At 38.9% G+C, this 22963-nt stretch overlaps 1 protein-coding gene across 1 annotated transcript; it reads right to left on the bottom strand.

Annotated features, from left to right (window-relative positions):
* Positions 1 to 179: 179 nt before the first annotated feature.
* On the bottom strand, positions 180 to 22036 carry tefu (Serine/threonine-protein kinase tefu). The gene is made up of 35 exons (XM_028303452.1): positions 21760 to 22036; positions 21245 to 21341; positions 20740 to 20904; positions 20432 to 20661; positions 20186 to 20284; positions 19533 to 19763; positions 19318 to 19451; positions 16834 to 17067; positions 15484 to 16601; positions 14989 to 15407; positions 14452 to 14910; positions 13968 to 14297; positions 13304 to 13866; positions 13008 to 13179; positions 12638 to 12878; positions 12316 to 12554; positions 11959 to 12227; positions 11403 to 11604; positions 10585 to 10873; positions 9874 to 10344; positions 7643 to 7856; positions 7359 to 7524; positions 7159 to 7268; positions 6978 to 7085; positions 6664 to 6893; positions 6054 to 6263; positions 5500 to 5658; positions 4383 to 4489; positions 3961 to 4077; positions 3451 to 3567; positions 2390 to 2577; positions 1791 to 1897; positions 1594 to 1708; positions 922 to 1064; positions 180 to 512 (listed from the first exon to the last, which is right to left on the bottom strand). The coding sequence occupies exons 1-35, from the start codon at positions 21958 to 21960 to the stop codon at positions 328 to 330; spliced, it is 8439 nt and encodes a 2812-aa protein (XP_028159253.1). The 5' UTR covers positions 21961 to 22036; the 3' UTR covers positions 180 to 327.
* Positions 22037 to 22963: the final 927 nt, after the last annotated feature.

Consider the following 22963-nt stretch of genomic DNA (forward strand, 5'->3'; position numbering starts at 1 on the left):
TGTTACTCTTATTTGTGGTTGTTTACAACAATCAATGGCATAGGTTACCTAAAAAAAACAGCATGAACAAAGCTAATAATAAATTACCAAGCCTTGGTTATACGCACGGTCAGTGCAAGGTTCCCAATAGGTGTTTAAACGATCTATCAGTATCATTAGTCGAAAACTAAAATAAATAATCGCTTTTATTGAAATAATGGCATTTATTAACATCATTACAAAACTAACAGTTTAACTGTCCATTCATAAATAACAAAAAACAAGTAATTGAATCACGATACATTCACAATAATTGGAAATGGCACTTAATCTATAGCTTTTAGCATATCACAAATAGGGTTGCCACCCTGGGAAGAGGCGGCAGAGGTTGGCGGGGTCGGTGGCTGTCTGAATAAGGCGCGCCACTTGTCCTGCCACTGCTACACCGCCAGCGACGCCGCCCTCGGTCCCGCTGAGTTTGCTGCTCACAGCTAACAGCGCCCGCTCAGCTAAGCCGCTGTTTGAACTGCCACCTGCAAATAGAGGTTGATTTAAGTTAACCATATTCTGCGCGACTTCTGTATACAGTTGTAAAGAAAGACATACCTATAATGGAATCTAAATTCATTTTGAAAAAGTCAAATATGTAGGTATTATTGAAATATTTTATTAAAGGAGAACGAATCTTAGAAAAAATATCATAGACTAAAATGTTTCAGAAGTAAGTGCACGTTTTTTTTCTACCTGCATTATTTTAACAGAAGTGACTGTTATATTTCTACAAGTTCTTCAGTGGCATAACGTATTTAGGGAGTAAATTAATGCGTTTTATATTGTGTTTTACGAAATTCAGAAATAAAATAAAAGTAGTGGTTGTTATTTGTGATATTAGTAACGGTGATTCAGTGTGTGCCCGTTAAATAATTTATCGACTTTACTTACAAACGCTAGTGTCTCTGGAGCCGGTAGCGTGCGCATTAGGCACAACGGTCCAGGAGTACAGCGGGTCCCACAGCAGTACTTCAAGTAGCGTCAGCAGCGTCTCCTGGTTGTCGCGGAGCAGCTGCATCGTCTTCTCGCAAGACCTGAACGAAAGGTTGAGAGGTAAAGGTTAAACTTTATCAGTTTATTAGGCCTAGTTCAGACACTGCGGAATACGCGCGGTTGCCGAGCAGTTTCCGGATAGTTTGCATCGAACCGTAAGCGTAACGGCACGGTTACCGCCTCAGTGCCTCGCCAATGAGAACCACCCAGCCACCCACAAACCGCTCGTATCTGAACAAGGCCTTTTGTTATAATCAACGGATATATGGACGACAATAGGCAAACGGTGTCGGTGTCGGACTGGCCTAATCGAGATCCGAGAATCGCTGATTCGTTGTAACACAAACATATTTGGATTAGCACAAGGGGTTAGCAGGACTATTTATTAAGAAGTTGCTGATATAGATGAACAGATTCTGACTAATCTACTTATCTCTTATCTAAATAGAAAAGACGGTTTAAAGAGACTCACTACCCCGAGTTTGGTGCATTTAGGTGCTGTTATATCAAATTTGAAGGCTTTTGAAATTAATCGTTCACATCTCGATGTACTATTTCAATCCACCTTACCTCCTAAATATTCCTTCCACGCCGCTGGATCCGAATCCAGCTATTATGTCTTGAGTCAAACGGAATGGGATCGTTTCAGGCGTAGGCAAGGCTTTCCCTTGGTCGAATGCAATACCTAGAAGCGAACAAATTAGTAACCACTCACATAAGGCTCATATTTGGTCTTATTTCACTTTTTAGACGCAAAAAAAACTTACCAAAGTCTATATGAACCACTTCAGCTGTATTTGTGTCTATTAAGATATTTTGAACATGTCTGTCTCCTAAACCCAAAATGTATCCCACCATTGAAGATGTCGCGACACTAAAATGACAGAAAACTTTAAAAAAATGATCTTTTTATACAAAAACAATATAAAATATGGTCGCTTACTATAGGCCTCATAAGAAGGCTCAAGGTCACCCAAAGGGCGATGGAGCGGACCATGCTTGGAGTTTCCCTAAGCTGCGTGATCGAATCAGAAATGAGGAGATCCGCAGGAAAACCAAAGTGACCGACATAGCTCGCAGAATTGCTAAAATCAAGTGGCAGTGGGCGGGGCACATAGCTCGTAGAGACGATGGCCGTTGGGGCAGAAAAGTTCTTGAGTGGCGACCACGGGCTGGAAGACGTAGCGTGGGCAGGCCTCCTACTAGGTGGACCGACGATCTGGTAAAGGTCGCGGGAAGAGCCTGGATGCGGGCAGCGCAGGACCGTGCATTGTGGAAAATCTTGGAGGAGTCCTTTGTCCAGCAGTGGACGTCATTTGGCTGAAACGAACGAACGAACGATATGTATGTGTCAGAGGTTACGTACCTTTTCGTGTAGGCCAATCGGCGTTCGTACCACGTCACGGGGTCAAGGTAGTGTTCAGTAAAGAAGTAGTGGAACACCGGCCTGAATTGTTTCAGTACATTTAAAAAGACCGCTAATTTTTCTCGTGGACTCTTTCTTTGTTCGTGGCATTTGTTTAGCATCGCGCGTGCTACAGCGCATGATATATCCTAGAAGTAAACGTTTATTATTAAAAGGTTAGTCGACTGTACACAATGGCTAAGTGGAAGGAACCAAACTTAGGCTGCAGTTAGACGACGCAAAAACTTTCACGCGGCCGCCGCGCGGCTGCTACGCGGCATTTTGGCGTACCACATAAAGCTATCGCCCGGCCGCCGCGCGGCCTCTCAGCATCCCATATAAACGGGCCCTTACTCTGCAGCGTATTCAATATTTTGGATTAATTATTGAATATAGTTAATCCAAAATAAAATAATTAGATTGCTTCTAAAATTCATTAAGTAAAAGAAGAAGAGGAAAAACAATACGTTGTTAGATTAGAGTAAGAGTAGAATAGGACCAACTCTCGCTTCTCGTGACTGTCGTAGAAGGCGACTAAGGGAAAAATATGCGAATATCTGTAGGCCTATGATGCGCGCCGCGATAAGCGGCTATTACCTGTGATGACTTATGGCTCAAAAACGTGGCCTCTCACTATAGGCCTTAAACAGAAGCTCAAAGTTGCACAGCGTGCTATGGAGAGGGCTATGTTCGGTGTTTCTTTACGAGATCGAATCAGAAATGAGGAGATCCGTAAACGAACTAAAGTCGCTGACATAGCCCGACGGATTAGCAAGCTGAAGTGGCAGTGGGCAGGGCACATAGTACACAGAACTGACGGCCGTCGGGGCGGCAAGGTTCTGGAATGGAAGCCGCGTAACGGAAAACGCAGCGTGAGACGTCCACCCACAAGGACGGACGACCTGATAAAGGAAGCAGGAAGGCGCTGGATGCAGGCCGCTACCAACCGTGAGATGTAGAAGTCATTGGGGGAGGCCTATGTTCAGCAGTGGAAACTTAATGACTTGCTGATAAAGCATTACCTGAGGTCGGTATCGCGCATGCGCCCCGCTGTTGGCCGGCCCCACCAAGTAAGCGCCGATGGGTGTGGTCCCCACACACCATTCTAGTACGCCCGACTGACGGGACATTGGCACCACCTGTATTCATTTACTGATTTAATACCGAAAGATGTCGTATGCACCACATATTATCTGCATATCCAAGCCTCTGTTAACCAATACCAAAAAAACACATGTAAAAATAATGGGTGCATTTGGCGGAAAAAACGCTTGAAAGTGCTTGTTGGCGGTGAGAAACAATACAGTTGTCGGCGAGGACACGTTTGCTAACTTCAATAGTGACGTGTTTCTTTCATTTTTTAGCAATGATAGCATAGCGCTTACCGCTCAGCGATCACCATTTTGCTTACAAGCGCTTTTTTCTGCCAAACGCACCCAATGAAAATAAATTGGTTGGTATACGTCACCGTAAAATTATACACTCTATCAGCTTAAAATCTAACATAACACATTATCATTTGAATCTTTTACCTTGTAAGTACGAATGTTCAACTTGTTCCGACTAGTTATGGAATTCTTCTCCAGTAAAGTGTTCACGATATTGAAGACTTGCTGCATCACAGCATCTTGCCTTAAATCGTCTTCGCCCTGTAAATATGAATTATTTATAAGCTCAATAAATTCGATATGTTTCCAATGAGGGCTATCGTTTTAGCGCTCACCAGTTAGCGCCACTGTAGAGTAAGGTCCTGTCACTTGCTAGTAGCGAAGACAGTGGCGCCAACTTGTGAGCGCTAAAGTGGTAGGAGGACTATCGCATTTGCATTCATCAAGATGGCGCCACTGTAGAGTAAGGTCCTGTCAATCGCCAGGGGTGCCAACTGTTAAGTATAAAAACGATAGCCCTCATTGATGAATGAAGTTAACGCTATGGATATAAATCAAATACATACCTTTATCAATAAAATTTTCTTGGAGCCATCGGAGCCTTTACAATTTAGCTTTTTCGGGCAGTTGATACCTCCTACCAGTTCGAAATAGTTATCGAACGCTACCACCGCTGCAATTAAAATCACATTATTATCTTATGTAAATATGAGTGGATTTTTAGAATAGATTCAGACCTATCTATTAAACTGTATAACTGAATTGTTTAATAGATGAAAAATATAAATAGCTGTACAACTCGGTGGAGTTAACTGCGCATTTAGCAGCCGTGACGTCACCTCGACTCTCTGGTACGGACGCGCCGGACGGGGCGAACGCGAGGAGGTGAGCGGGTAAGTAGGAGGAAGAGTCGCATTAACATCTATCTGACATAATTATTTTTAAATATGCGTAAATGAATTTTATTTAATTTACTTGATCTGACACTAATGATGTACTTTATTTTGTTTGTTTTTTTCTGTATTGTGGGTAGGCGATGCTACTAACGCGCTCAGGATTATGGGCCAATCTGACACCTGATGCTATGAATAGACACAACCACGCAAAATGGTTCGATCGCACGTGACGGTTTTGTGGTCGTCGAGACACACACAATCACTGTATACACAAACACTTTATTACATTACAATTTATTTATTATGTACACCCACACAGTTTTGTTTTTCAAATATTATCGTTTTATTTATAATATCTTATTACATCTTTTCTTTATAATAATATTATACTGTACTTACACTTAAAATTTATACGCGCACTATTATTATTATTTATGTATGTATATTTTATGCAGTATAGGTTAGTGTCCGTGACTCCCACTCGGCATGGGGCACACTGAAAACCAGCGTCGTGGCCTCCCTCACCGGGGGCCATGGCATATGCTGAGTGGGGTCCCATTGCGATGGACATCGCTGTGCGACAGGGTGGCACTGCTCAGTTTTACTTTCACTTTCATTGTATGTTTTATTTTATGTCACCTATGTCTTATTTACTTTTTTTCTATTATTTACATCTTTTGTCTTCTGTGATGTCCATGGCAATAAATGTTTCTTTCTTTCTTTCATTGCAGCGAGGTGCGCAGTTAGCTGGATCGGGTTGTAAGTAAGTAAGATGTAATTCACTTACTGCATAGGTCATTGTAGTTGCAATCGCTTCTAATCGGCACAGTCACGGTGGGGATCGGGATCGCGTCCAAGTGGAATAAGTTTTGCAATTTTTCCCCCGGCGGAATTTTCTGCCTTTGCTCTTTAAGCTTGGGCTTGTAGTTCGCGAAGCTAATAGTGGCTGCAAGGTGATAATTAAAATATTGTTAGCAAAGGCGCGACTTTTTAACAAAAATGTACTGCAAGTGTTGGTTGGTCGGTTCAAACTGCGTTTAACATGTAGTCATTTTTATGAGTCTCAAACATGTGCATATTACTATCTCACAAAGCTAAAAATTAAGTATTCTTGTTTCTACCAAAATATAAAAAGATGGTCAAAAATTAAGAATAAGAACAGAATAAGAATAAGAATATTTTTATTGATGTCTTGAATACACTGTAACATTTAATATTGAAACCCTTGAATTGCCATGTAACATTTTTACACTTAAAATGTAAGGGAAGGGAAATTCAAAAAGGCACGCGGCTTATTTAAAAAGTATGCTATATCAGTAATGAATGACAGAGATATCATACCATCGCAAAGCTTCTCCATTTGCGCTACGATGACGCCGAGTTGCGCGTCGGCGGCCGCCAGGCGGCGCAGTAGCGAGGCCGCGGCGGCCACGCGCGGTTCCTGCGCGCGCGCCGACTCCCCGCCGCCGATGATCATCTTGTCCTTGTCCGAGTTCTTCAGACTGAACAGGATGGGGAGAGTGTGGTGGGGATGCTCTTTGGCACATCTACCTGTGTTTGAAATAATGTTGGTACTTATTAATCTTCTACTATATAAAAATAAGTCGGGTTTTCCTCCCTGACGCTATAACTCCAGAACGCACGAACCGATTTCCACGGTTTTGCATTCGTTGGAAAGGTCTCGGGCTCCGTGAGGTTTATAGCAAAGAAAATTCGGGAAAAGGGGGTAAAACAGGATCCACGCGTACGAAGTCGCGGGCGGCCGCTAGTTTGCTATAATAATGGTCAATCAAGTCTTTTATTTATGTTTAAAACACTTTAGGGCTATAAGTGTAATGCTCTATGGCGATAATATGTACATGGACACTCCATTCTATTAGCTGAAACATAAAGTATATTAGCAACATTTCAATAAACTGTCCCTATTAATAAAGTCGAGGAAACCGCTTACCTATAATCTTTCTCAGGTTGCTAGCGAAGGTTGTTTTCTCTTCAGTAAGCCTCGGGGCCAGTTGCGGCAGCACGGCTATGAACTTCCGCGAGGGTACCGCGTGGAGCAACTCCTCAAACGACCCGCCTTCCGAGTCCAGAACCAGCTGAGGATTGTCTAACCAGAGAGATATCACTCGGAACACAGACAAGTTATTCTCTTCGCATTCTTTCAAAGACAATAAATAATATCTGGAATACATATTAAAATAAATTTGATTTGAGCCCAAACATCGGCTAGTATAAAGAACAATATTATAGGAAATGTAAGTTTACCTCATGGCTAACTGTAAGAAACTTTCCTTCTCACTTCTTGTTGTCAGAATTTCCGCTTCTTCTAACTGTTGGAACCTATCGTTTGTTAGCAAGGCTTTTCTTTCGTCTCTGAAAAATTAAGAGGTATAAGCGTCTTATTTTTGACAATGAAACACTGGTATTAGTAGAAGTGATAACCTACCTGGTCAGATCAGCCTGTTGCGTCGATTTTAAAGTCGTCGCAGTATCTTTCATATTCTCATAAACTTTGACTTTATTTTCAAATATCGGCGAATTCATGTATGCAAGAACCTGAAATCGATAGCAAATAATAATATTACATCAATAATCTCCCATTTGTCTTGAAAATTTTAATTGCTTAATTATTTTAAAAAGTTATACCTGCTTATATTCCGCATCGGCAAACTTAGCGATGTCGTAATAGATTTTAAATTTAGTTTTTTCATCATCGCTTTTCTTTAGCACGTCTAAACTTTTCTTTAAATATTTGTTTATTATATCACGGGGATTATCAGATTTGGACTCTGCCATCCACAAGCCGTATTGTCTGAAATACAATAGAATTTAACCCAATAAAGTAAATGTTTTTATGGATACATTCTTATCTGCACAAAATGCAAGATTAAAGGAATAAAAAAAGATAAAAGGTGAACAATTTTTCATACCTCAATGATATAGCCGTTTGCCTTAAATCTGGAGACTGGAAATCGATTGGTTTGGAGACTATGTTGCGTAGTAGCGAAAGGGCAATGTCTTGATGACCTTTCGCCCATGAGATCTGGCTCTCCAACAATACAACTTCGTCAGACTTTTGCAAGTTCTTGACAACTGCTAGAAGGCGTTGTGCCATTTGAATTCTTCGGTTACTTAAACTCAATTCTGGAATAGGAGTAAATGGTTACAATGAGTCGTTTGGTATCATATTCTCAAATGTATGGATTTAATTAAATCATGTTTTGTATATGTTACGGCTAAAGATAGTTGTGAACATAAACTTAAGATTAGCCGGCTAAACTTAAGTTTATCTTCGAGAAGCAGCTAAAGTTCGATAGCATGTTAGTTTGCGTCGTGATATTCCATCTTTAGCCGGCTAATGTGCACATTAGCCAAAACGAAACGGCTAAAAATGTATTCGATGGGCGCGCCAGGCCGGCGGAGGGCTTGAGGGGGCGGTGGGGAGACAACGCGCGCGCAGTTTTATTTTGTAATTTTAAATACCTATCGTTTTGAAGACCGGGTTTGTGAGAGTTACAATATCAAATTCCAACCACAAACCGTATTTAAAGGAAAGTTGTTGGTATTGGCTGGACAAGTCCGAGATGTAGAAGAATTAAGAACAAAACAAGGGCAGAGTTCAATAATTCACGCTCTCATCATAAGGCAAACATCTGTGCACAACAACTACTGTGACTCATTTTTGTACTACCACGTTGTGTAGTTTAGTTATGTCCAAATTGTAAACGGCTATTAAAACAGCCCTATCGAAATACAGTCCACTCTTTTATTTAAGTTCCCAGTAGGACCCTTTTCATGCGATTAATTAATGATATTAAAATTTATTATGTAGAATCGCTTTGCCATTGACAGATACATCTGATGACAGAGCTAACATTATTTCTACTTTTGACCACCATGAGCGCTGCGATAGATTATGTCCCCCCCACCTAGTACTTCGCACCCAGCGAATAGGTGTATGAAACATTTGTGAAGATTGTTAGTGTCATAGTGGACTGGAGTACAGCGTCGGAACGTGTTAATAAAGTTTTCGTGTCAAAATAGTAAACATTATTACATTGTTTCCTTTTCCATTTCCTTCTACATTTTTAGCCAAGGGCCTGCGGTTACACTTAAGTTTAGCCGGCTAAAGATAGAAGAAACTAAGATTAACCTTCAATTGGTGACGTGACGTCAAATTGACGTCGCACAGGAGAAAATGTTACATATTATTCAAACGGCTTGTTCCCCGCCCCCGCACCCCTCAGTAGCTGATTATTTCTTAGTTTGGCGTCTGCCGTGACTGAAATCGGATGTTGCACGCGCTTAATTAGTGAGATAGAGGGTACCAAACGTCAATTTGACGTCACGTCACCATTAGTGTCAGTGATTTATTTCATGATTTGTTTCATTTTGTGGTTGAAAATGAATCCAAATGACGAGGATTTCAAACGTGTTGTATCGGGGTTATTAGAAGAAAATGTGAGTGACATCAGCGATACGGAAGATCGATTTTTACACGACACTCACTGCTTAGAATCGGATCACAATACTGCGAGTGAACTATGCGACACAGAAAATCAAGATCCAGCACTATATGTCCAGCTAAGAAGATGAAAAGAACATCATAGCTCTGCAAAAAGTGCAAGAAACACGCATGTTTTGATTGCTAGAAAAAAATTGTGTTGTTTGTTACCATAATTAATCTTATTTATTTTTTCTATGGGAAAAAATACTAATAATGATTGATTCTTATTTTTTACTTATTGTTTTTTAAGAAAAAAGTAATTTTTGTTAAATTCCTTTGTTTTTTTTTTAAATTCTATTATGATTGATCTCATGTCTACAAAAACAGACCAAAAATGACTGCCATGTTTCTAAGCGTTATTTAATTAAATTTTTTAATATTTATTGCGACCAGTGTGTTTTATTTACGAAAACAAACTCATATTCTTATAAATAATGTAATTTATTACATTGCTTATGCTGTAGGTCTCCTGAATTTCGGCTTTTTAGTATTACGTCAAAATGACGTCACCTCACCAATACTGTGACCCATATTCACGTCACCAGTTGAAGGTTAACACCTCGTCGAAGATAAACTTAAGTTTAGCCGGCTAATCTTAAGTTTATGTTCACACCTATCTTTAGCCGTAACATATACATGGTAAAAAAGACATACCAGCGTATTGCATTTGCAATGACACAATTTCTTTCAAAGAATCGTCAAAAGTCTTTGCCGAATGTTCCAATATCAAGTTCCTCTGTGATATCAGGTCTTCAAGATATTTGAAGTCATGGAACACCGGTAGATTGTCTACCCGCCACTTGTGTATAAGGTCGTACACAGGCAATTTATTGCATCGAACATCGAAGTAGTCTTCGATGTCGTTGAATAAATGCAACTTGGATAACACTTTGTAGAAGTTTTGACAGTTCTCCATGTTGAGTTTTTGGCACAATCGCGATATTGCAAGTTTGGCTCGGTTGAGCGGCTGTTCTAATTTATTTTCGCATCCCGGCTTCATCTGAATATTCAGGCAATCTTTGAGACACGCATAACGAAAAGCTTTAAGGATGGATTGGGTGTTGCAATTCGGTTCTCTTGATTTTTCTTCTAATTCTCGAGTGTCTACGAATTCACTCCAATCACCTAAAACAATGTTTTTTTATTTGTGTTACAAAAACAAATATTTCCACGAATCGTGCGCAGGGCATTCTGCGTAAGTGTAATAAATGTATACCAGACACAGACCGGCGCGTGCGCAACACTCACCAATATATGACGTGACATAGTAACCTAAATAATTGTACGATAATGAAGAAAGAGCTATTGCCGTAGTAACAAACACAACTTATACATACAATCAACAACACTATTATTACCACTTACCAAGGAACGACAGGCACTCGTATTTGACGTCATTGAGCTGGTCCGTCTCGGGCAGCGCTTGGCTGTAGCGCAGCGCTAAGTGGTGCATCCCAGACTTGTGTAGCGAGCGTACAGCTCCATACTGTAACGCTGCATCCCCTTGCGCGGCCGATAGCGCGATGTCGTGCAGAAGCAGCGCGTCCAAATACTGCCCCGTGTTTATTAGGTGCTTTCTCTTCTCGTCCTCTATGGTCAGATGGGCGGTCCCGCACCCGTCTATTGCGTCCAGCTCCCCGAGTGATACGAAACTCTAAAAATATATAACAATTTGAGGACTCTTCGATCATCATTGTATCTTCAGTTCTCAGACTGATGCAAAATAACTTCTGCTGCGTCCGCACTACGCATAATACAGAAACATTGAGATTAAGATGTGGGTGATAGCCATCTTCAATGTCAATTTACATCATCATCATCATCATAGTCAGTCATCTTCATCCAATCGTTATTTTTAAACCTGAATATCTGACCAAATCCTTTCCCTGTAAGCGCGTTCATGGGCTCATAGCTCACCAGACTATACCTAGATCGTTTCATCCAGGAAGACCCACGCCCCACCATTCTTCCGCTAATGTTTGACTGTTATCAGACTATCGGTACATGCTAAATTATCCATGAGTGCACACACACACTACAATAATGACGCTCGGTTTGCTCGGATTAAACTCACCGCGCTTCCATCGACTAAAAATTGGTGGGGCGCGACTTCGTGGAGGAAACGATCTATACACTTACTATACGATCATGGCTGCCATGTCACTTATTGAGTATAGACCCACCTTCCTAAATATCCGTTGCAAGTCCTTCCCGCCTTGAAGCGCACTTGTGGCCTCGGGAGAGGAAGGCGGCAAGTCAGCGCCGGCCGCGGCCCACAGCTCGCCGTAGTATATGGCCGCGAGGTTCTGGTCGGCCATGGTGGCTGCCCACGCCACTTTGTCGTAGTCCAGCTTCAAGTAGTTCAGTGCCTCCAAGCGACTGGGGCTGTGGAATAAATAGGTCATAATGAAAAGTGAGAATCAGATCCAGGTTTGTCCCGTTGGTGAGTACATACAGAAGCTTGACTAGATAAATATCCCGGATATTTATCTAGTCATGTTATCTAGTTATGTTTTTTGCATCGAAACATATTATGAGGAATTGTATTTGTCATTCTATCATTAGTATTCTTATCGAAACCCGGTTTAATAATATGGATAGGTAGACGAGTACTGTATTTGCGTCTTAATAAGTAAAAATATCGAGAAAAGCAAGTGAGTTTCCAGGAAAAAAGTTATCAGGTGTTGACATGTCCCCAGAAAAAAAAAATGTTTCAAGATCTGGATAGTACATTCTTACCGGGATCTGTATTTACTTTTCTGCAGACGAACCATGTTGACCACATCCAGCATGTATTGTATAATCAGTTTATGATCTTGATTCAAGTCCGAGTGTCTCGACGAACTGCTGCTGTCGCCGCTGTTTTCCAGTCGCTCGTCGAAACTTATATCCCAAATATGGTTGAAGAATCTGTTGATCTGTTCTCCAACGATTTGGATGTGCTTTTCTGCTGAGCAGCTAAGCAGGAGACCAAATAATGATGGCAAAATTTTCTGACACACTTCAGGCTGTGGCAAACAGAAAAAAAAACTTAGTAAAATAATCATGGTTAGTAAAATGTATGTATGCAGTTAAGAATGTATTTCTTTCTCTTACCTTCAGCAAGCAAACTTCTTTTAGCGGATTAACAAAGTTAGAATCTGAAGCAAATATGTTTAAAATGTATATTGTCAGCTTTGTTAACCATTGACCATGGATTTCTGATCCACTCGGCACCATAAAATCTTTGCCTCCAACAATTTGGAATTTGGTTTCGTCAATTTTGAAAACTGCGGTCGTGACATCTTGATCGGAAGTGAACGGCTTGATTATGGTCTGGTCGACTTCGTCCGATTCTACAAATAAAAAGCACACAATTTATTATTTCAAATAAATTCATGTGAATGAACAATAATTTAAAAAAATCGCAAACGTTTACCGATGGAATGTACGCCTTCTCTAAACTTAAACAAACAGTGTAAAGTCTTTGTAATCTTATTAGTGACTGCTGGGTTCTCATCAAATAAGAATTCAGCTAGTGCCGCCACCACAGCTTGAGCAAAGTGCTGTTTCGGCTCTGCCTGTACGATCTTCTTAGTGTTGGGAGGGGGCACGGTGACTAATGTCTTCAAATCATAGGTCCCGATTACGGCAAGACAATTGCATGCTTCAATTATGGTCTGAAAAGAGCAGCAAAACATCAGAATTCATCAATTACACTTACAAATTCGCTCTTATTATAACTACATGATGTCAGGTTTTAGCTTGATGTGCCTTCGTCCGTACATACATCACAATATTTTGCTCACCTTACTATCAGCAACCGATTTCAGAATGTTGTTCAAATGGTATATTATTTGATGAATCATACTTGTTCCGCAATCTTCAGAGAAACCTTTCGTATTAAAGTTTTTGTATAGGTTGTTCACATAGTGCTTGTTAGTTTTCAGAAACCGCTGCAGGTTACACAACGTTTCGTAACTAAAACATAATGATAAAAAGATTTATTCCAAAAACCTTGGCCATGGCTTGGACATTGGACGACTTTGTTTTCTGTGCCATCTGGTAACTTTTGTCAGTCTTTTGTAACTTTTGTGTGACTTACCTGGGACACATCAGAGCAGATTTGAAAGTTTTCAGTCTCTCAGAAAACTCGGTTACTGAGAAGCAATTTTCATTCTGGTCTATGCGCTGCGACATAGATTTGAAATAGTCGACCACATCCTCACCCTCCTTCATATAATCCCTCATGTCTACCACCAAATAGTCCAGCAGTGAGGCGCATTCATTTTCATAGCCTTCCTCTTTCTTGATAATCAATATTGACATCACACACGCCAACGCTTTTCGAAGCAAATCAATTTTAGCTGGCAATAATCTTTCTAGTATCATCTTCAATCCCAAGGTGAGAACTCGGATTTCGTCTTTACTTTTTGACTTTTTGATTGCATAAGCAAAACAATTACAAACGTAGTTACAGATAAAAGCCTCAGATTGTGATACTAAAGGTATGTTTTCAGTAAATACTACAAACGCGTGCAAGGATAAAGCCTTGATTTCCAATACTTCTTCCTGTAGAACATTATCCCAGAGCCTGAGTAAAATCTTGAATATTGCTACCGGTTGGTCTTCGCACAGATATTGCATGATGTCACCATCAGTTAGTTCCTGTAATAAAATCATTACTTTGTTAGAGCAATGATAAAGGCGCACCTACATTATCGTCTATTTATTCAATAGGTCAACGAAAAGTATTGCAAATATCTTACTCCAAAGTACTGTAGTATCGCCGAAAACACCTCCTTCGGGTACAAAAACGTGTCACTTTGTTTGGGCACTTTCACCCCGAAGCGTTCACTCGCATCTGCATGGTCGTTCAAATGCGTGGCGGTGAGCAATAAGAGCTCGCCGATGTTCTCCACAAATAAATTACTCCACTTCTCGTTTTCTAATATCTGCCTGGTCATTTGAAACAGTCTGGTGGCGTTAGTCGTGGACTGCTTGAACTGGCCGGGGCTCTCTGCGTTGGTATAACGCAGCTTGTATTTCTCTGCGACGATGTACGGCAGACATAGCACTGTTATGTTGCAGAAACATACCTGTAATTAAAGTTAGGCCTATTGACTACTGGCGGTTGCCAGTAATGTGTCGTAAGGTATATTCACATAATTACAACAAATTGATGTCATACGCCCCGCGCACATCACGTAGCAATGTGAATTTACCTTAAATGTACAATTCTAAATTACTTACCTCAATAATCTGACTCTCTGACATCTTTAGTTTTTCCTTTGCCTGTTTCAAAATGTTGCTCGCCTTGATATTCCCTTCGTGACGCCACAATATGTCTGTAGCTACGAGCCAGTTCATGTGTTTTTCCAGTAACGCTGCTTGACTGTCGACGCCGAACAATTGCAAAGGCAACTCTTCTACATCATACTTTTTAATAAACCAGAAATTAAGCACAGACAAAATGTGCGTATTTAAGTACACGTCTATAGTTTTATTGGCTACAGCAGTAGCAATGGTATTCAAAACTTTTTTAACCATTTGCGTATCTAAGGATTTATCTTTCGAAGCTTGCAGAGCTGTCATCGCAACGGTTTGTAACATCGATTTCCGCGCAAGCGCCAGTGCTGAATAACTGTGGAGCACTGTAGAAGTTCGATTGATAGACTCATCTTTGAGGATGGACTGCTTCCTTTCTGATACCTAAAAATGTATTCATAAATTAAGACCAATAATTAATTCACAACTGGATGATTGCCAAATACATTGCTAAATACATACATTTATGACAAAAATGTCAGACAATCCAGATAAATAGTTCTCTGCATCAATTACTGAATGATTACTGAGCGTTTTCAGCAAATAACAGCAATACAGTCGTAGTCCATGAATGTTCCCTTTGCTTTTCTTTATCAGTGCTTTCACAAAATGTTCATCAATATCACACATTTCGCTCGCGTTCAGTGATATAATTTCTGCAGCACATTTATAAATAAAAGCCGCGACATTCGGCGGATAAAACATTCTCTCACATCGCTCCAGGTATCCCCTGACCAGAATGTAGCAATTCTCCTTCATATCTCTGTCATGTGACCATAGCCGTTTCAACATTTTTAAAAACATCTTGAGCAACCCGAGAGTAGCTTCTGGATTTCTGAATAAGTCCTTACACAAGTACTGCATGAAAACAAAGACCGGTTCTGAAATTACAAAATATTGTCAGTAACGTGAGATTGTAACCACTACATGCTTATCGGTATAATGTTTTATACGTACCTAGTGGTGGGTCAATCATATCGGAGTAATTTATGATATCAATCGCTTTGAAAGCACAATTGACATCCCAGATAGAAGTAAAATTGTACAACTTTCTGTCTAATATAAGGTCTAAGAGCTCATCTCTAAAATTGGCCCGCACGCGGCAGTACGCCGCCAGGGTGTAGATACAATTATATTTCAGCGTTGTGGCATTCATTTCCGATTCATCTCCCTCGTATACAATATCATCCTCTTCCGACACATCGACCTTGTTCATGAGATTGTTTATACAATGAAAAAAATCTTCATTAATCAAGTTACGAATCGCATCACATATCACTGGATCATAATCATACAAAAATAACTGTTTTATATGCTGCAACACTTTGATTTTATCTGGAATCGATTGATTACTTTTCAGACTATCCGTAAGCGATGTTAGCAGAATACGTAAAGACGTTTCTGTGAGGTGATAAAGCCTCAATTCTGTTATTTGATTTTTTGTCAAAAACTTTGATTTGAACAAGACATTCAGATAGGCTAGGACAGTATTTATGCCTTGCAAATACTGGTCTTGATCTATGCTCGTGCTATTGAATTGTTCTGTTTCCTCATATATTTTATTTTCTAGATGATCCTGTATGACAGTATTCGTATCCGAGTTTATCTCGTGGTTTTCAGGTTTCACCGTATTTTTCATATTGTCTGCTGAGGTATCGCTTAGTAACTCAAATTCAAATTCGCTGAACAAAATAGATTGGTCGACGTTCTTGAAGAGTAACTCAAATAAACTGTCGCAACTTTGTACTTCTTTAGGATACTCGTATTTGATATTTTCATTAGTAATAAGTCTTTGGAAAAATTCTTCTGAAGTTAAATTATCGGCTGACGAAGCATTTCCTCGTATAAACCAGTCGAAAAGCGCTAGTCTTTCTTTCAACTGACTGCATTTATTGAAAAATCGGTGCAACAAAATGTTCAAAGTTCGAACGCTGTTGTTATTTACAGGCATGCTTTTTTCCAAATACAGCTTCTTGAGGGGCTGTACATATTCATACTTCAATGTTTTGTTCATTAATAACAAATGTATTGCTGTGTGTAGATGTTTGTGTGTTTTACTTGCTGATGTCGAGTTTCTGCAATGGACAATGTATACTTTCATTAGTAAATACAGCATACTTATTATAAACTTGTAGTAGTAGGCACGAAACGAACTGCTGGACAAAGGTCTCCCCCAAGGATCTCCGCAACGACCGGTAATGCGCCGCCTGCATTCAGGTACTTACTTACGTACTGCGAAGTATTTACGTAGGAAATGGATTACCTACTGGTAATTTAGGCAGGACATCTAATTCTATGGTCACTTACCGGACGCAGGAATTCCATATCGACAGGAATATATCTTCAAATTCTTCCGATTCACTTGTTGTCAAACACTTGCAGTTCGACAATGTCACATCTATGATGTCGTTGATACCGTCCCAATCTAAATTTTGATGATTACTTGATAACAAGATTTCAATGCATTTAAGCAAAATCAATGAGTCAGCTGTATTTACTGTTTTCATATAGTACTTCGTGTACATGCGTACTATACCCAACCTGAAAAATATACAGGGTGTTGATTTCAATCCTCGCCATATTTATTTAGGTGATCTATTATGACTTATATAAACGCATTATCCACCAAAAAAAAAATTACAAACTAAAGTAGAATTTTTAGCGAATATTTTCCGTGCGACATCAACTGTACTGTGGCTCGTAATACTGCAATACGTTTCAACTGCGGCACCCATCGAGCTACGCGGATCGCTCGCTTATCATGTCTGATAGTCTACTGAAGGAAGCCACGTAAAATAGGTAGTGTAAATAGGTATTTTTGTTTGACTAACTAAAGTTAAAGTTCGTTTTAAATTAGTTTGCTGTTTCCTATGTGTGTGTGTGTGTGTAAAAAAAACGTGCAATTGCGATGGAAGCGCGCGCTCATCTGAACAGTCAACGGACGTTACATAGCTGTCAAAGTGGAGAGGGTCATTAATTATACACATATTTTCTACTTTTCCGAACATTTGCACGAGAACGGTTTGTCCAAAACATATGAATTTGGTCTTATTTAATGCAGAATTAAATGCCCTTCAACCAACAGGAGGACCACTTTTCGATAGGGTAAGTCCTTTAGGCGGTATAACCGGAAAACCTAAAAAGTGCCCCTTTCGGGGGCCCCACCACTTAAGCACAACTCCGTCGGAGTCGAAAACCTAGGAGAGTCTTAATAGGCAACTAATGAAGCCATTAAAGCAATAAAATCTTTTGTAGGAATTATTTCCGATTTAAAATCTAATTCTACTGGCCTATAAGGTACAATTAGGCGGTCTTATCGCTATGAAGCGATCTCTTACATATTTTATGCTTAGGTATAAAAACGGTAAGTACCTACCTGGCTTTATTGGCTTAAGCACAACTGAATGTACACTTGGTCAATATTCACCAATGTTTTAAAGAAAAAAAGGCCATTTTGAAAAGTGCCCCTTTTTCCCCTTAGTGACGTGTGCTGTTCCACGTGACTTGAAAGCCTCGACTTGGTATATAAATAAACCCTGTGTTCGGTTACCAACATACAGTTGTGTTCTTCAATATCAGTAACAATGATATTTTTGAAAGGGTTGTGGTTTTACGTTATAACCCTCCTCAATCTTAAAACTTGTTATGGATTCTTCCACTTCGAAGGCGATCATCATCTGCGAGATGTTTCACCGCCAAAAGGTGAAGTAATAGTTATTGCTAAAGCTACGATGACGCAGCCATTGGACCACTTCGATCCTGCGGAAAATAGAACATGGGAGATGTATTACCACTATTTCAATTATGAACATTTTAAACCTGGTGGGCCTCTTGTACTGTATCTAGGCAACCATCCTTTTGGGTCTTTTTCGGTTTTGTACAATTATGTAATCATGAATTTTGCAAGAGAAGTTAACGCTACCGTGATGATGCCAGAACATAGATTCTACGATAAAAGTGTTCCTAACGGAGATGTGAGTGTAGAGAACTTGGCTTACTTAAGTTCGACGCAAGCTCTTGCCGATTTGAAAAACTTCATAGAATATATAAAGCGCGAAGATCGTTATAAAAATAGCAAAGTCGTTGTCTTCGGCGGTTCATACTCAGGAAATTTAGCCGCCTGGGCGAGGATGTTGTATCCCGATTTAGTAGACGCAGCCCTATCAAGTAGTGCTCCCCTGTTAGCTAAGTCAGATTTTTATGAATACCTTGAGGTAGTTGGTGATCTTTTCAAGAAATATGGATCAAAGGTTTTTTTATTAATTAAAGAGTACTTAGTTAATTAGTTTTTAGAACAACAAATAAACTCGTAACATGATAAGGTGTAAGTAACTAATTTACTCATTACATTTTTAGGGTAGATTTGGATTAAGCTCTGTCCAGTAGTCGTCTTTGAACTCACAGCTGATTGTGGCTGATAGTTGACTGACTCATGGGCGAGCGCGGGTAGTGGGGCGCGGGACGGGGGGCGCAGCGTTTGCCCGGGTCACCGGGTGAGCGCCGCGCGCCGTTTGCGTTGGGGGACTATTCTGCACTGTAGTGGTCGATTATGGAAATCGTAGATATTTAAAAAATAGTAATAAAAAATTTGGAAGTCAGTTTTTTTGCTGATTCGTGATCAGAATAAGCTACTTAATCTACTCCCTAAATATGGCGGGTATTGAAATCAACACCCTGTATAATACAACTGAGAGTTATGTTATGAACAAAGCAGACTCCACAACCAATAAAAATAAGTACGTAGCAAATGTAGTAATGTAGTTCAACTAAAAAAATACTATAAATAATTACCAGGGCAAATGACTTGTCTGGAGTTGATGTAATAAATCAGCAAAAGTTTTGTATTTATTAAAGCCAACTTTCTGTCGCTTTGAACTAGTTCCTTCTTCAGGTAAAACCTCCGAATTCGATTCGGAATTAAATATCTGAAATTAAAATTCATATGATTAACATACTAAATGTTCAAATTCTTCCATTCTAGTCGGTAGCTGGAAGCAGATACAGACCTGAAAATATACAGCAGCTGCTAATGAGAAAAAAGTCGGAGGCATACAATAATCGTCGGGTTTGCGCATTTTTTGTAAGTAATTAATTTCTAATGACACAATTTCTAAAATGCTGTTTAAATGTTTATCCCATATGTCCTTGTCGTTTGATAAGCTACCATCTTCATTGGGCAGTTTTCCTCCAGGATGATGGATGCTGATGGTCATCTCCAATAATTTAAATAATGAACTCTGGAAAATAATAGGGATTTACAAATCATATGCATGTGAGCAAACAATAACATCAGGCAAAATAAGTTCAAATACTGAAGGCCTAATAAAGTGCATATTTGTTTGATCACCACTGCTCAGTCAGCTCTACTGATCAGAGAAGTACCGAGAGCGGCCTTCCAAGACCTGACGACCCTGCCGCGCCTATGGTTTCTATCCGCGCCGGTAAACCGTGACTGGGGGGAGTTCCCCTAATTATGCAACCCGGGGACACGTCTGATAGCAGACTTAAAACTGCACACGGCACGTATTATGCACCTTATTCCGTCGGCATTCAGCCGATTTTTACGTAATAAAATATTGCTCACACTACAGATTCTACACACTCAAATGTGTACAGTAAAATTCAGATAAAATTAAATATGAATTCTTTTTTACTTTACCTTTTTTTTCTGCTCCAAGCTATTATCATAAAACTTCAGTATCATTGTTAAAATATTCTCTGTGAATTCACACATAGTAAGGCGACATTCTGCAGATAACTGTAAAAATGCATATAGAAAAAAAATTATCATATCAGTAAAAATAATAAACAAATGGAAAGGGGGAATATGTACTACTAAGCTCAATCAAAGACAATTAACATTATATAATAATCAAGGAGAAGTAGCTATTCATTATTTTCTTACCATTTCCAGAAGTGATATTACAATTTCTACAACTACTTCCTGAACTTTTTTGTCATTTTGAACTTGTAGAAAGCATTTTTTTAACTTTGAAAGGGAATCTCTGAGTGACATTACGAATTGGCAATACTTTTTCCCATTTTTTATTATCAATAATAGAAGTCTTAACTTTGTAAAGTTGTCTAGTTTGGAATTATTTGACAAACATACTAACATGCAGACATTTAATAACTCTGAAACAAAAAAGTTACATAATACAGTTTGAAATTAATCATTAAATTATGTATTCTCGATAAATGAATTATTATTACCTTCCCAGTTGGTTGGGGTGATATAGCCTAAATAATGGTCATAGGTCAGAACATGTTTGTAAAGAAGATTTAAGTAGGCATCACCAATTGCTTTAGTAAGCCGCCCATCCTTCAGTATATTCAAGCAGGCATCAATGATTCTATCACATTTGATATAAGCCCGACCTGAAAGATTTTTTAAAGCTAGTTAAAACACTAAGAAAGGGCAAATAAAACCATTTATTTTCAAAAATTCAGTAAGGAAATCTTCAGATGCTGCTTTTAGAATTACATGAGTTGTTCAACATTTCTTAAGATATTTTTTTTCTTTTTCCCACAAGTTAGTATATGTTTTCCTAAATAATCTCAAGAAGAATGAAATAATCCAAAGATAAGAATTTGATCTGAGTCTAAGAACACCAGAATATTTCTATGCACATCAAGGTAACCTGGCCTCTTTATGTACTTGTATTAGGGGTGGTTTTGCAACAATAATGTATAGTCTGATATGCTATAGAATCTATACCTTTATTGGACCCCGCTACACACATGTGAAGTAAACTGGTGGCAAGGGGAGCTGTGACATTGTAAAATGTTTTTGAAGTTTCATATTTTTCTGTTTCCTGAAAACAAAACATCATGATAAAAATCATGAAATAAAAAAAACTAATTAATTAGATACAAAGAAATATTTTCTTCCTATTCTTATATTTTTACTATGCTATGAAGAGTCATCATCATCTTCCTAAGGCCATTTAGTTCCCATTGCAACAACAAGACCCTCTGATTTACCAGAAGCAAGTGGAAAATGTGGCCATTTGAATCTACACTTCCCAGTTATAGGGGAAACCTAATGTTGACAAAGTGCGCGAGTTAAATACGTTTTCTATTGATAGTTTAGGTTTACTTGTATTTTATTAGTGTAAAAGGATTGCACACTACGCAACTCAAACTAGATAATACCCCTGTTGTAACTTACTTTATGATAATATTTTTGTAGAAGCCAACTCACTCAAAAATTAAACTTATCTACTAACTCACCTTAAGTATGTAATCGTTAATATCATCAAATAGCTCATTCCACGTAAATCCTCTCTTTTTTAGAGCATTTTTCGTTAGTACGGAAGCCAAAGCATTTCTAGTTAGTAAATCCTTGATCGCTTCAGCACTCTTCTTTCGGTCAGTAGCGCGAACAGATGTTAGGGAGGCACTGTGTTCCCTGACAGAACTTTCCAGGTCCATTATAAAGCAATTCTTAATTAATATATAACATTTATTTATTTACCAAAAGAAAGAATACTTTCCCATTTCTTAAAACTTTTACCCAGGGTGAAGAAACTTCCATACAACGGTCATCGAAGTGAAACTTGCTTCCAAACAGCGACATCGGTGAATAAATTCAAATACTTTTTAACTACCCTAAAACGCTCTAGATGTCGCTGCTCCTGTTTCCTTCATATTTTCATTTTTTTCTTAATTAAAATATATTTGAGAATATTGTTAATTACAATGTGAAAACTTTTTTTAAATGAAATTAATTTGTTTTAATTTAAAACTGAACATTGACATTTTTGTTATAATTTACATAATAGAGTAGTAGAAATTACTATTTAACATATGGCAACTTTGTTTTTCCTCCAAAATGGCCGGTGTTGTTTTTGTTAGGTTGAATTGAATGCATTATTGTTTTCTTAGCCATCGTTTATGAGTTCTGTGGCCCTATTAAAGTATTGAAGAGTCGAGTCAAATTCAAGTTCATTCCTTCGTACCTGCTGCTGTTCTGGTTCATCGGAGTTTTGTTCGTTCCTTCGTGAATCGCGAAGAAACTTTCTGTTATGTTCACAAGTGATCTGAGTTTTCTCAATGTGCTGTGTTCTGTGTTTAGTGTTGAAAACTTTGCGAAAAGACGCTTTTGGTGTATAATATTATGTGTGTTCATAAATAAAGTAAAATTATTAAATTCAAAAGTTTTTGTTTACTTATTTGCATTTCCATGTGCAATGTAGAATTTTTCCAAATACATTGTTTTGAAAATACGTACACCATAAAGATAAATATTTTCAAAATAATGGATTTGAAAAAATTCTACATTGTACATCATAAAAACAATAATTCTTTGAAGGTTATGAGGGCCTATGTGTGCGTGAACTGTGTGTATGTGTGCGTGGACTTTATGTATGTATGTGTGCGTGTACTATGTGTGTATGTGAGCGTTACGTACGTAGGTTAAGTACAGCGAATTTAA

Source organism: Ostrinia furnacalis, unplaced genomic scaffold, assembly GCF_004193835.3.
Source record: "Ostrinia furnacalis isolate ACB-3 unplaced genomic scaffold, ASM419383v2 OfSCF1242, whole genome shotgun sequence".
Classification (NCBI taxonomy): domain Eukaryota; kingdom Metazoa; phylum Arthropoda; class Insecta; order Lepidoptera; family Crambidae; genus Ostrinia; species Ostrinia furnacalis.

Coding starts and splice junctions, on each gene's coding strand:
- tefu (XM_028303452.1), bottom strand. CDS start 21,960: ATGGACCTGGAAAGTTCTGTCAGGGAACACAGTGCCTCCCTAACATCT. Junction 12,555..12,637: donor AGAAGGCGTACATTCCATCG/GTAAACGTTTGC, acceptor TTTTATTTGTAG/AATCGGACGAAGTCGACCAG. Junction 4,490..5,499: donor CAACTACAATGACCTATGCA/GTAAGTGAATTA, acceptor TTTTAATTGCAG/CGGTGGTAGCGTTCGATAAC.